Below are 15780 nucleotides of genomic sequence, written 5' to 3' on the forward strand. Positions count from 1 at the left end.
GTTAACACTAAACGTACCGGCACTTTGTACACATCTATTTCTAAAGTAACGAGCTGAACAACTGAGTACAAAATAAAAGCAAACAAGTTAAATGAAAAACTGATTGATTAGATAATATAGGAACTGATATAAAGTTAAATGCACGAAATAAAGTGTAGAATTTTAAATGAAATTTTAAAACTTATCATTTGACCGATCGCGATAGATTTAATGTTAATAATAATTTATTTCTTATCATACTGTTCAAATACTTTCATCGCCAGTATATAAGAAACATTTCTTGAAATTGAATTTCTCGAATAATGTTCCTGCCAGAATAACCGTATTGTGAACGAAGATTTCCTCGATTCCGTGGTCGTGTGCAGATGACACGCGGACAAAGTGTTAAACGGGGCACAATGCGCGATAAATGGTATCGTTGTTGCCCGTGACGTAAGAGCGGCTGTATCACGGTTGAAAAGGGGGTCAAGTTCGCGGAAGAAAGTGAGCAAAAGATCCGTGGCCGCGATGCTGTCAAGATGTTGCGCGCAGGTATGCAATAATGCACTTTCCACGCCACGAACGATGTATCGATTTCATCGCGGCTCGCTAAACAATATGTGTGCACGTGAAAATCGCGCACGCGAGACCTCGTCCTGTTAATTTTCTTCTTATCGCGACGTCGATGTCCTGAATATTTCTTAATACACGAACTTAACACGCTTCCTTGAGATGAACGCAATCATGAACTTTGCGTGACGTATTATAAGTTTTAGGTATAGCTATTAAATATTATATTATTAATTACAGTATATTATTAATCATACATATAACCGTAATTCTTTTAAATTTAACCATGATATAGTTTTCACTTTGCGTGAAGAAGGTTGCACGTATTTTTATTTAAATTTAAAACAGTTACGGTCAATGATCTGTATAATATAATACAGTATAATTTTCATTTTGCGCCAAGAAAGTTATACGTACTTTTGTTTAGATTTAAAAGAGTTTTAGAAGAATATACGGCCGAAACTGTCCTAGAACAGTAATGCGTAATATTTATCGTGTTTAATTGCAGAAAGTAATGTATTTTGTCTATGTTAAGAACAGGTTACACTGCAGACTTAATTTTGTCCTTGAATAGAACGTTCATGTCTTTCTATTCTGATTACTTGTCTTATCTTCGTCTACTTTATTTATTTACCTCAGTCACGGTTACGTGATCCATATATAGAGCGCGATAATTTTAGATAAAAAGATAATAAATCTCACTTGGTCGAGGATAACAAGCACTACAAGTATAATTAACCTCAAAGTCATTTTGAAACTAGTCGAAGGACATTACGTGCTGTGGAAACGTAAACTGTTTGTTAATGTTCTTAAAAAATGTCATTATCTTGCCATAAACTCAAGCTTACATGTTCAAACAATGGACATGTTATTTCTGTGTTTTATAATATTAAGTCGGATTCACGGTGAAGGATAATAATTTCAAACTGAGTCGACAAAATTTTTTCAAAGTTAAATCAAATAAATATTTAATATATTTTCATATATAATAATATTTCATATATAAATACAGGTTTATAATGCATATATCACATCGGCCAAGAAGTTTTATCGTCTCCTGAATTGTATTTAATTAATTTTATTTTAATTATATTTAAATATACACATAGCCCAGTTAAATTTGGATACGTTATTATTTCATAATTATAGAAGAAATGCGCTACATTTTTAACGTTCTTGGGTTTACTTCCATTTATTTTAAAATTTCGTTTCTTCTCACTGATAATATCCACGACAAAATACGATTGAGAATCGTTACTTAGAGGTTAATGTTTAAAAGATGACAAAGTATAAAGTTACAATCATTAAAAATAGAAAAGTTACCGGAAAATTCAATTCAACGGTCTTCTTTCTCTCTATTTATTTCCAGTAACATAGAAACATAAGTCTTACCTCATCTTGCGCTACTAACATTCATAAACCATCGGATGTCTCATTACTCTAAAAAAAACCATAAATTGTCACATATATGCAAGTGTATAAACTAATCCTTTAAAGTTTCGTTTCATTACAAAACTATTATAAGATAAAAACTTGAGAACTTCCATTTCTAAAATCTTCATTCCATAAAAATAATTAAAATAACAGAACAAAGACGCATATGGAATTCCACCAAGATGAAAACATACCAATACCCAACGAACAATCCTGCCCCACCCTCCACACTTTCATTATCGCTTCTCTCTATCGTGTTTTTTGAAGTTTCATTACATTAAAACACTATTGTAAGGTAACAACTTCAAATGTTCCATTCCTAAAATCTTCATATTACAAAAATCAACGAAAGCATAATTAAAATAACAAAATAAAGACCCATATAGAAATGCGCCGACATAAAAACATACCAATACCCAACAAACAATACTCCCATCCTGCCCCACCCTCCACACTTTCATTTTCGCTTCCCTCTATCGCATTGTCAACGCAGACAATACGACACGTCTCGAAAACGGATAATACTCTTTTTCAAGAACCTACACAAAAGCACCATACCCGGGGGCGACGCAGCGCAGCGCAGCCCGGCGGTATGACTCCGTTGTAAATACAGGCCACGTCAAGCAGCTGCCGATACGTTATTTTCGTTGTGATCGCGACGCGTAGGAGAGATACGTCGGAGACGCGGAACGAAATCGAGACTCACTTTCGAGCTTGGAGAAGGAAGCAGGTGTCGTGGCATCGATCAGAGCGAGTGTCAGGTGCTTGAGGGCGGCGTCGAAGTCAGCGTGGACCTTCAGCATCAAGCCGAGCCGTAGGTGAACCTCGCAGGCCCGTGGAAATCCTGGCTCCACCCATAGCACCTGCTGGAATGCTTTCACGGCCCTGCGAACAGACAAAGTCACTTTTATCGTTGCCTTCGCTTGCTTGCTTGCGGATCTTTACTCGCGTTTATGGCTAATAAAGTTTTATACTTCGGGAAAAGGAAAAAGGAATTGGACTCGTACTTTGGGAGAAGTTCACATTGTCAAGGACAAAGTTTGTTTTTTTTTTTACGAAGGGAATACTTAGTTTTGATTGATTATATGAATTATTGGTTTGCTGAAGTGATTGGGCCTTCGCCGTCGAATGTCATCATAATGGTGACTTCGAGCATTCATGTGAGTCGCTCAGAAGTTAACGTGGTTAAGTCCAGAAAAGAGAAATTGAAAAAATTAATGTTTTGGCTTCTGAAATTATTGTACAACATATTTAGAGGCCATGAAAACAAGGGCTTTGTGACCTAGAAACAACGCAGAAACGAGTTAATTCTTTAATAACTAAGGAGAATATTATGTATTCCATTAAAAATTTACATTATTCAGAAAATATCCATAAACAAATTCGCTTTTGAATGACTCATATCTGAAATCGAACGCTGTGAATAAATCATTTCATTACTCAAATAAAGAGAGATCGATACGTAGTTTTCTTCTTTTCTAGTATTTAAGACCGATATATTTTTAGTGTCTTGTGGGAAGAGTTTCTAAAAGTTTGAAGAATGATCGCCCGCGAAGAATTAATTCTTACAGATGGAAAACAGAAAAGTTTGGTGAAATGTTATACTTTGGGAGCGATCAAGCGTTTTATTCACCCTTTGCACACAAAGAAACAATATTATATGTTGGAATCTTAAATACTTCAAAATAAGAAAACTGTGTGTTGATCTTTCGTTATCCAAATACTCGAAATACTTGTTCACAACTTGTGATTCTGAGTATGAAAGTCTGATGCCTTTGATATGATGGCATACGTTTTTAAAGAGTCAGTACATTAAAATTTGGAAATATTCAAAAAACGAAGTTATAAATTTCATCTAGGTACAACTCTTTGATATAATTAATCTTCAATATCAATAGACACTCTTTTCATTGTTAATTGGTACATCATTTTCTACAGTAGCAACTACAAACGAAGAAGAAGACTGTTTCACAAATGAAACTCACAGTTCTTGGTAGTTTAACACTAACCATACGCGCTTTTTCTACCGTAACTAATTAAATAACCGGCTACAAAAAAGAGATAAACAAATTAGATAATAAATCTTTTTTAGTGGAAACAATAAGAAAAAGAAGGATGAAAATTGAAAAATCAATTAATTGGACGATATAGGTGTTGATATAAAATTAATGAACAAAGGAAAACGCAGAATTTTAAATCCGGTCACTTGACCGGTTCTCGGTACAGTTAGTATTGGAACCCAAGTGAAATCAGTTATAATAATAAGCAAATAAAATCCTGAACACGCACAACTAAAACTATGTAGTATCTAATAAAAACAGCCTCAATTACTACAATAGAATATTATATGCTAATAACAGTACACGTTGATCCTTATTTGAAAAAAGAGACGAATAAAACGTAAAAGCTCGGTCGTTTGAATAATTACGATCGATATCACTGCACTCGAATAGTGTCAGTCAAGCGTGTCGATCGTATCTCGGATTGAAAAAATGTTAAAAAAAACGAGTGACTCGAGATAATGAAGGAAATGGGAGACGTTGCTCGGATCGCAGTTGCAAAATATCGGCAAACCATCCGGACACAATGCGTGCTAAATATTTATCGGCGGAGTCTCCGCGGGGACACGTTTCTTTGGGGTCGTCGAACGACCATTAGTCCTCGAAACAGTGACGATTTCTGATTGTCAGTCGTCGCACGACACGTCACGTGAATAAGAACCGTTCCGTGTATTTTTGTCGGGGTTAATAAAATTCTGCCTCGTGAACGTCCATCGTATTCCTTCCCTCTCCCCGGCTCAATGTAAGACAGTCGGCTTTTAGCGATTAATAACTGCATTCCACTGGACAGCGTTTCAATCTACGCTACTGACCAATTTGTGTATTTAACACTAAAACTACCAGACGAGCCAAATGAGCCATTCCTGATTTTTTCTTTCTGCAATTACTAAAAAGATAACAGATATTTCTCTGAGAAATTATTAAGGAAATTGATTCAGCAATAGAATTTTCGTGGCAAAGTTAAAAAGAAAAAATTATTAATTATTTGCATCAGAATTCTTATGTTATACTGTTACTGAGTTATTTACACCAAAGGACATTTTTATTCGACATTAATTATCTTATAAATAATATTTGTTTTAACGCTGAATTGTAAATCGATTAACGTCTCAATAGATGCACTTTTGGAGGTACTATAGAGAAACTTGAAGAACTCAATTCAACTGCTAGGTAGTGTTAGTGTTAACACTAGAGCTGTTAATTGTGGAATTTAGTTTAAACAGACTCTCGCTTTGCGCGCAATAAAATAAAAGAAAAAGTATGTACTCGTCAAACGCAAGACGAATGCAGCTAGGATATATTTTAATGAAGAACCAAAGCAAAACAAAGAAGTATTACATGTTTATCTGAAAAAATAAAGAATTCATCACTGAAAGAATTAGTATCGTTTCAAGCTTTAAGATGACGTGTATACTCGTCAAACGCAGTTGACTAGTTAACTCTTTGCACTCAAAGCAATTGCAATAGAAACAAATTCACGTATAAATAAATGATACGTGCATAAAACAGAAAAGTTGCACAAAAATCACAATGACTATAATTCAAAAATAATAATTTAATTACATATCATGCGTAATTATATTAGTTAATTATACATTTGTTTATTTTTGCAGTATAGGAAAAGAATAATTAAATATAAATTATGTTACCACATTACATAAATATTTAGATATTTCACAGTTATATTCCTATATTCTGCTAGATTGTATTTAAAATAACCCCTATTTGCAAAGTATAAAAATTCAATGTACAAAATTCAACATCCAATGTAACAAACAGAAAGGAAACTACGTTAATATTATTAATTCAATATATTATTAGTATGTATGAAATGCTACCAATGTTGCTACGACACCTTGTTCAATATATTATTAGTTCCATTTAAATTCAATTTACAAGATTTAATTTACAAAATTTAACATTCAATGTAACAAACAAAAAAGAAACTATATCAATATTACTAACTAAATATATTATCAATCTCATATAAATTCAATTCACAGAATGCAACGATTCAGATACAGCAATGGCAAGTAGACGCTTGAAAGAAGAAAGTGGGAAATTACTCGTATAATAATTAATAGGATATACACATGTAAACCGATGTCTATTAAACGGCAACTTGAAAAGTGAGTTCTTTCATAATCGTTGTGAAACATTACTCAATCATAATGTTATATTTTAACGCAGGTAGACCCGCGGTCTCGAACATTCTTTACTCTCGCGCTACGAAGGAACTCCGTTTACTCTATCGGAAATTTGTTTTCCAGTAAAAGGCAGCTGCTCGGAGGTATTTGCACAGCCCTTAAAGCGTTAAAAGGCTGCCTCGTCTCTCGTGTAATCGAATACCCGACTCATCGAACACGCCGTATTAACGAGTTCCTCCGTGTAGCAACGGAATCAAGCGGCTCGCGTGTTCAATCGACAAAATCTTTCGAGTACGCTCCATACGTTGTGCCAACAACACTTTTTTATCAATAGAAAAAATATTGGGGGAAGAAGGGAAACGCAAACTGACCCTTGCGCCGCAGACGCTCCGCGAAACGATGTTAATTTATTTCGTATACAAATAATCATTAATTTTAAATTACTTCATTTAGCAGGATTTATTTCGAGATATAATTGGAAGTTCGTGATGTTTTAATAATATTAACGGACACTAATTCTCGTATAAATTATGTTATCTCGTTGAAACGTTAATTGTGTTTAAATAAGTAGTTATATGAGAGTAATAAATTATCAATCATATTATTGTACTATGATTTTGCCAACTATCATAATTCTATGTATTTCAAAATTTGTTAATTTTCTCATGATCAATAATCATATGGAATCGTTTAACACTAGAACTACTTTAAATAGTTAAAGAGATTCATTTCCAATTTTTCGTAGGAATTATTAGATATATAATTATAGACATATAATGGTAAGAGTGCATTGTTTAAAGTGTAATGCAACTTTTATTATAGTGCTTGTTCATAAAAATGAATTTGTTGAATAATTACTCAATAAAAAACTCTAATATGATTCGTTTTAAACTTCTTAATAGTTCTAATATTAATACAATCATTGATACCTCAAGCTAGACAAATTGATATTTTAATGTTAGAAATATTGAAAACGCACGCAAAACTTCAGAACATTCATTACTTACTTTATAAATCGATAACATTTGTTTTTTGTTTAATGTCGTTTTCTTGTCTTGTTCTCTGAATTGGTTAAAATAAAATTTATCTGTTTCGAAATATTTACTTCCCTTGACATGATTTATTAAATAATCATCTCGTTATAACAATTAAATAAAGTTTATTTATGAAATGAAATAACTCCACTGTTGAATTTCAGCGAAACCATTTCCCCCATACAAACACATAAAATTCTCCGTCCACTCGAAAAACAATTCCTTTGCCGAATCATAAATTCCAAACCACTGTCCGCAAGAAACATTGAACGCGCTACATGCACCAAAGCCACTAAAACTTCGACGGGCGCGTCGAATCACTGTTCTCGATCGATGAAAAAAAGCGTTCGTTAAAAATTTACGGCGATACACCCAATCCCGTCAAGCGGAAGATAGAAACAAGGAAAATGCAGAATAACAGAGAGCAAAAAGAGTTTACCCCTTTCGACTTTGTGCACTTCGCTATGGAGACATACGTCATTTGTTGCACGCAGGACAATATTTCCAAAAGTATCATACTACAGTGAATTACAAAATGTAAAATTTTTATTTTACTTATGTTACAATAAGGTATTTCTCAATAGTATATTAACGCTTATTTGTATCATTCTATGTGTAATTTTCTTTATGTAACAAGTGGATTTCCTCTCGCGTATTTCGAATAAATTAAATTAAATTGAAGTAAACCCTGGCACGGTTCTCGATTTATCTACAAATTTGAAATATTACTGAAAATGTAAGATGCCGTATAATAATTTTCTTATATTATTATATTTTCAAATTTTTAAGCATCTTCGACAAAATGAAGAGACCACAAAATTTGAAAGGAAAAGAGGTAAAAGAAGATAAAATCCGAAAACATAGCAAGGTTAAATATTTATAAAATAACTATAAATATTATATATCCGTAATGCTTCTTTATCAAAACAAAACCTTCCATTTCCATACATTCACCGCAAAAGGCTGTCGCTGAACGACAATATTACATAATCTCGTTATTAGACTACAGATTTCTATGCAAATTCAAATTTTGATAAACATAATTACAAAAATAAAATCACATTGGAAACTATCTTCTCCCAAGAAACACAGTAAGAAGCACAATAGCACTTTTTGCAAATAGCACCCTCGAATAATCCATAAATACATAAAATTCCACTAATTATGGTACTACTGTCAAACGCTGGAACTGTATTTACGTGTTACATGATTTTGGCTTCGCAGGGAACCGTAACCAAAATTATGGAATACGTGGCTGTTGGAATATACATATGTAATCGAACATCGAATTCTGCTTCGACATTGGACCGCAAAGGGTTGAAAAAGAAAAGAGAAACGAGCAGACTGCAAGGGGTTGGAAATGGGGAAAAGGAAAATGGAATACACCGGGGCTGGCGCAATCGCGTGCGCCGTGTGTAAGTGCAAGTGCATGCGTGCCGGCGAAGCAGAAAGATGGGACGCAACAGGAAACGGTCGGTGCGCTCTCTGACTTGTCACGCGAGGAACACCGGGTTATATACGCCATACGAAAACCATGGGGACACACCGCGCTCCAACAATAACAATTGCGGAGAAGCGGGTGTGCGACACGCACGCGGAATCGCTCAGCTCGGCGCATATGCTCGGTCGAGCGAGACGCGACCACGAAAACCCTCCGGCGAACGGATTCGACGCCGCATAACGACAACGGAAACAAATGCTTCCCCGTAACGAATGCTCGGTGACGTGATATCAGCTCAGCCGAGGGACTTCATTATGCGAATTTGTGCTTTTTTATGGTTCAATTTGAAATGTACACCTTTCGGGTTATTGTCGTATGTACAAACGAATTCCTTTGGAGAACTGTTTTACGAATTGGAATTTATGCAATATTTTATGTTTTCTCTTTTAAATCATGAGACATCCGGCGATTTATGAATGCTGGTTAAAGAATATTATGCGAATTTCTGGTTTTATGGTTCAATTTGAAACGTGTACCTCTCGGTGTACTTATTGTCTTATGTGGAAATAAATTTCTTTGGAAAATTGTTTTACGAATTGGATTATAATAGTAGGTTATCATTCATTTTTTTTTGTTTTATGTAATGAGACGTCCGGTGATTTATGGGTGTTGGTTAAGAGATATGATGTGAATTTGTGCTCTTTTCTGGTTCAATTTGAAATGTGCACTTTTCGAGTGATTATTTCACATGAAAACAAACCGTTTTTTGTAAAAGTGGTTTATGTATTTTCGACCATGTGATAATTTATATTTTTTTGTAAACAATAGAATGACCAATGATTTTTAAATTTTACTATACATAAAAAACGATTCACATATATTGATTACTTAAGAGATAGCTAATTCTTCACGAACTGCTTGGAGTCAATATAAACGTCAATATAAATCTTATCCATAAAATTATCGATTACTTAAAAAACACTCTACATCCACCGAAACAAAAGAAAGAAAAAAGAACAATAATAGGAAGCAATAAAAATACGTTATAGTTTCAAAGTTACGAGAACCACATGAATTTCTCATGTAAACCAGCATCCCTTTCGCGTAGTTCCCGGATCGGCGATTTAAAATCAATCGGCCCGATGAATCGCCTGTCTGGCAAAGAGCGATAGGTAACGTGAGTCTCCAGGCACAGAAGCGGCTGGTGTCGCTTTATTTCGGCTCGCGGAGCTCCTGGACAGAAGCCAGCGTTAAATCAACGTATGTACATCGAGAATCGAGCCGTTCGAGGCTTTGAGCGAGACTCCTCGTCGGCCTCGTACCGAGACGGAGCGATGCATGCATATTGTATGCACCGCGCGGCACGGCACAGTTTTAAACAGGTTGCACGCCGCGCCGTTTCCTCGAACCGCTTCAGCGACCGATAACGTAACAGGTTGCTGGAATGCCGCACGATCCGCTACAAAGTGATCGAACAATGTTTTTTACGTGATCGTCGTTATCTATGGAATACCTTTCTAGCAAACTCGAAATATGAATTTATTTGAATGGCTCACTTTATTTCGCGCGATCGTCATTATCTACGGCACACCTTTCTAAGGATCTCGAAATATGAATTTATTTGAATCGCTCACTTGCCAAATCGATTAACTCCATTAAAAAAAGTGGAAAAAAGTGATGCGATAGTTATGTAATGATTTTCAAAATTTCTCTTTACATAGAAAATTAAATAATCATTATAGAACGTATTTTACTTCGTTATTGCAGGTGTAGCTTCCATATAAAAAAATATGTAAAATGTATAAAATGGTATAATTGCGAAATGATTTTATTAACTTTTATTAATTTCTGTTTTGTACGGAAAGTCAAGAGCCAATGAAACGTTTCAGCGGTAAAGTCTGAAAAAATTCAACAAGTGGAGTTAATCGATTTCGCAAGTGAGCCATTCATTCAACATGTTGACTGTAATGAAAAACTTCAGCGTTTTACGTGTCATTTTTTCTTTTATAACGAAGATAAAAAGAAATGATCATCAATTACTTGGTACTACAATTCTTAAGTTACAGTATTATCTATTTAGTACCGGGAACCGGTCAAATGACCGGATTGAAAATTTTACGTTTTCTTCCGCTCATTTAACCAATGAACTGTGGAATTTAGTTTTAAAAGTCTCTCATTGCGCGTGCAATAAAATCACATGATAAAGCGTATACTCGTCAAACGCAGAGCAAATGTATCTATAAAATATTCGAACGACAAACTAAAGCAAAACCAAGAATTACACATTGATCTGAAAAAATAAATAATCCATGGTTGAAAAACAGTCGGTGTGAATTTCGTTTCCATAGTAAGTTACCAATTTCCCGTTGTTTCACGTCTTCAGCCCTCCAACCGCGGGTAATCCTTTGATTTTTCTCTTGGAAAACGCAGACGAAATTACAGTTTGCACTGGTTTACTAGAAGAAACTTTGCAATATAAATAATCGTCAGAAACGGGTTTTCCTTTTCCCAGAGCATCATCGCCATGATCGTCGTCGTGTTTCGTGAAAACGTTAACAATTCGAACACCCCGTATAATAATTTAACAGTAAACCTATCAAGCAGTTAAATTAACGTTTCGAAATCCCTCTATAGAAACTCCGAAAGTGCATATACTCATACTTCAATTGATTTTCAATTCAGTTTGCATATTACTAAATCAATTTCTCTAATAACTTCTCATAGAAACATCCGTCATCTTTTTAATAATTGCAAAAGCAAGAAATCAGGACTGGGTTATTTTCACTCGTCTGGTAGTGTTGGTGCTAACTTCCCGTCCCGACAAAACAAACGGAACAATTTTGATCCCAATATTCTTCGATGATAACGAATTTTTTACAAGTTCCTGGCATCGGCCGCGGACGCGTGTTACCACTCAAGAATAATTTCGTAAGAGTCACTGACATTTCTCCTTCTTCTCCCACACGACCGCGGCCGAGAGCGTGTACAACAGTGACTCATTCTCGAAGACAACGAACCCCGAAAGGAAACGCAAGAGTGAATGAAACGATGAATGGTCTTCTCGTGAATGAATTTACTACTACCGTCTTTACGCCAAGGCAACGGCCATCTTTATGCCTTTTCTCTCTCCCTCTCTCTCCCTCTCTCTCTCTCTCTCTCTCTCTCTCTCTCGCCCTCTCTCTCGCCCTCTCTCACGCCCTCTCACTCTCTCTCTCTCTCTCTCTCTCTCTCTCTCTCATCGTCATTCTCTCTCTCTCTAGCTTTTTGTCTCCACCACTCTCCCTTCGTTTTCTTTTTTTTCCTTCGTCATAGTGGTCGGTCTACTTCTCATTGTGCTGGCTCGGTTCGCCGTACCGGCTTCGATTAATTTGTCGTCGAGCACCGCCGCGGAATTAACGTCCTCGTTACTTCCGCCACCTCTCCTCAGGTTCGCCGCCATTGCTCGATCAAGCGACGCCGCCGTATCTGCTTTATTACGGTGAATAATATTAATGGACCGTTTATTTTGATGGTGAGAGACTATTTCGTTTTTTTTTTTTTATACTGAGAAAATGAGAAGGAATTTATGTGTGAGTAGTAGTTTGGAATAATAATGCAACTGTATGAGTACTATTTTTTAATTCGTAAGGATAAAATAGTTATGTGAAATGTTGGGTTAATTGAATAATAATGGTACTATTTTATTAATAATATTAGTAACTATTGATTATTGGTATTGATAACCGTTATATTAATATTTGTTTAATTGTTGTGATATTAGAAGTTTATTAGTAATATTAATTTCATTAATTAATAATACTAATAACTATTAATTGCTGGTATCGATAACTGTAATGTTAATATTTGTTTAATTATTATGCTATTAAAATTTGATCAGTAATATACATTTCATTAATTAAAAATACTACTAATTATTAATTAGTGGTATCGATGGCTGTAATATTAATATTTGTTTAATTATTATGATATTAGAATATAATTAGTAATATTACTTTCAGTAATTAATAATACTAATAGTTGTAATATTAATATTTCATTAATCCAAGCACAATTTACAAAAGCTTTCCTTCCCTCTGAACTCAGAAATAGATAGTGTTATTGTATTTGGATGCTTTAGCACCGAGTAAATATTTCGTAATATGTGTTTTGCGCGAAAAATCGGAAGATACGTGAATCATCGTATTTTAAAGATACGTTAAAATAAAAAAATGCCTTTATGATGTGTATCAATAACTGAACTACAATATTCATGTATGATAAAAATTCAATTATAATAGAAAACAATATTGTTTAGTGTGCTATGGTATTTGATAGCGAATCTAAACAGGCTAAACTAAAAACGAATAAAAACCGCCGTTCCAGACAAGGCACTTATTCATTTCTACATTCCAGTATCTACAGTATTCTCCAGTATTCTACACTGGTAAACTTATAAATAAGCTCAAGAAATGAATTCCGCTGGCAAAAACTCATTAAACGTGTGGAATATCATTTTTCTTCTTGAATTTCTGACCGAGGAATTTAATTGAAACTAGTTTTGTTGAAGGTACTGTCTGCTATTTCGTGTGAAATAATTTTTCGCGTAGAACTTGGTATTCGATTGCTTCTCGTGTTAATGGGAAAATGTCGGAATGTCTTAGGAGAAATCGCATGAGAAATGTGGAAATTATTGCGCTTTCCCTTTGATTTGTTGGACAAGTAGAGGACAATTTGTCGAATACGTAAAATGTTTGCATATTGATTAGCGATCTACTATTTAGGATAAAATTTGCCATAAATTATAATGGCGATTCAAATACTTCTACTATGTTATTAGTATTTGTTAATATCCGACATTTTATATAATTGTTCTGTTTAAAAGATCAAATGATTATGTTTTTTATCATTCTGCCTTGCTAGATAATTATGAAATTAATTTACTTTTTATTACACTTAATGGAACAATGAAAATTTCGATTTTCATGTGAAGCACCAATCAGGGGTCGTGCGTTTATGAATTTAGAAATATAAATCCATTTTCATATTGGAGCAGAGAATTTATAATTAAAGCTTAGACCAAGTAAAAAGAATAGAAGAACAACCGTTATAATGAATATTTTAATAATTTTTGTTTCATAAATTTCACTGCAGTATTAACGATTTTCTAAGATTTTAAAATACAAGTCAATCGAAATCTCAACAAATACTCATAACATGTACAAGAAAATACAAACTAATCAATTCGACTACTCAGTAGTCCCAGCTTTAAATAAATCAAGTTTCATTGCTGAAATAACTAAAAAAAATAACAACTATTGAATTTGTCAGAAATTCTTTTATATGAACATGCGTATTTCCCTATTAACTCCATATCGTTCTCATTAAGACTACATCGTTCTAACAAGCCTCTAAACAAATAAAAAAGCACTGCAATCTTTGAAAATTTTAATAAAACAATTCAAAATAGAGAAACATGAAATTCTGTTACGAAATCATACAGCGATGATTAAAAAAGGAAATGTCTCTCGAAACCACTGTCCTGTCATTTGTCAACCTGTTACAACTGATTTACAAATGACGGCGTCACTTAAAAAGGAACAGCGAATCGTTGACACGATTCGTTACGATTGCGAGCGTGTTGCGTGATTCGTACCGAGAATGATCTGTTTTCAACTTTTTTTTTCATTGTTTTCTCGATTGACCGGCAGCGGCGGGCGATAAAACACCATCACTTGTCAGACTGGTAGCGCAAGCTTGTCTTGCATCGAATCGATGTTCCGAACCTATAAATACACGGGTCAATGGCAGACCGGTAACAAACAACCGACGACATCGGTCGCTGGAATCAGTATTGAATTTCATTTCTGTTTCGTCATGATTGAGATAGGTCGGCTACACGCACGTGCCGCCGATGTTTCGCTAACTGACGATCTATTTTTTGATTGTGATCGCGACTGGCGCCACAGTGTACACGAATTTCTTAACACGTTCGCTACCATGCGTCACATTTGTGTGTGACGCTGTTGATTACCGTTGCTATGATGACATTAACGTATATTCGGCGTATGGTGCATCCTATTGTTGCTTCGGCTATATCAAAGGAATTACGGATATATGAAATTTACGTAAAATCTTTTGTTTCGTTTATTTACTGTGTCTTAACCGATTAACTACGTTCGACGAGTACACACGTCGCGTTAAAGCTTGAAATGATACTACAAACTTTAATAATAAAAATAATATGAACTATTGAATAAATTTCAGAACTGAAACATATTAACTTTACAACAAAAAATAAAATTATTGTAAAAATTTTAACGAAAGTAATTAAATATTCAGTATAATTCTTTCAACGATGAATTATTTATTTCTACGGATAAACATGTAATTCTTTATTTTGCTTTGGTTATTCATTAAAATATATCCTCGGTGCAGTCGTCCTGCGTTTGAGAGGTACACATTTCATTTTTTTGTTTTATTGCGTGCAAAACGAGAGATTTTTTAAACTAAATTCCACAGTTACCCGGTTAAATTTATACAAATTATATAAACAACATATCACGTGAAGCAAATGCACAAAAGATATGGTGAGTAAGGACATTTCTAATTTGACTGTGGTCGCGAACGTAATAAACTGTACGCCGTTATCTTCGGATTTGCTATACCGAATTGCCGAAAAAACAGATAATTAAAAAGATAGATAACATTGTGACGCTATCACTAATTATTCAAACTGAATGAGTATAAAAATAAGTATAAATAATTTTTGAATAATTGTATAATTTTCTTTACGCACGAAGAAAAATCTCTGTAGAAAATGAAGAAAGATGCTAGACAAAGATAAAAAGGGGACTACTTGAAGTAGTACAACACTTAGTAAAATAAACAATTGAAATAGATTCTATTTATGTGAATTTTAAAATAGAGAAAAAATAAAAGGAAAATATTTTTAGTAACGTACATAATGTAATGGTGACGAAAATATACTATCAATCGTACAAGTAGAGACTATTATTAAAATAAAGATGAGAATACGAAACATTCAGTTTATTTAATTATATATTTCCCGACGCATATCGGGCAACGTGAATCGCGATTCAGGAACCGTATTGTGAAAGCAGCCTAAATCCCCAATT

General features: G+C 34.2%; 1 protein-coding gene across 2 annotated transcripts in view; it reads right to left on the reverse strand.

Annotated features, from left to right (window-relative positions):
- Utx (Utx histone demethylase) overlaps positions 1 to 15780 on the reverse strand; it is a 210833-nt gene that overhangs the window by 43676 nt on the left and 151377 nt on the right. For both annotated transcript variants that reach the window (XM_031975167.2, XM_076372642.1), the window contains one exon: positions 2690 to 2868. In XM_031975167.2, coding sequence (XP_031831027.1) covers positions 2690 to 2868 — 179 coding nt within the window. The remainder of the gene's footprint in view (positions 1 to 2689; positions 2869 to 15780) is intronic.

Source organism: Nomia melanderi, chromosome 12 (assembly GCF_051020985.1).
Source record: "Nomia melanderi isolate GNS246 chromosome 12, iyNomMela1, whole genome shotgun sequence".
Lineage (NCBI taxonomy): Eukaryota > Metazoa > Arthropoda > Insecta > Hymenoptera > Halictidae > Nomia > Nomia melanderi.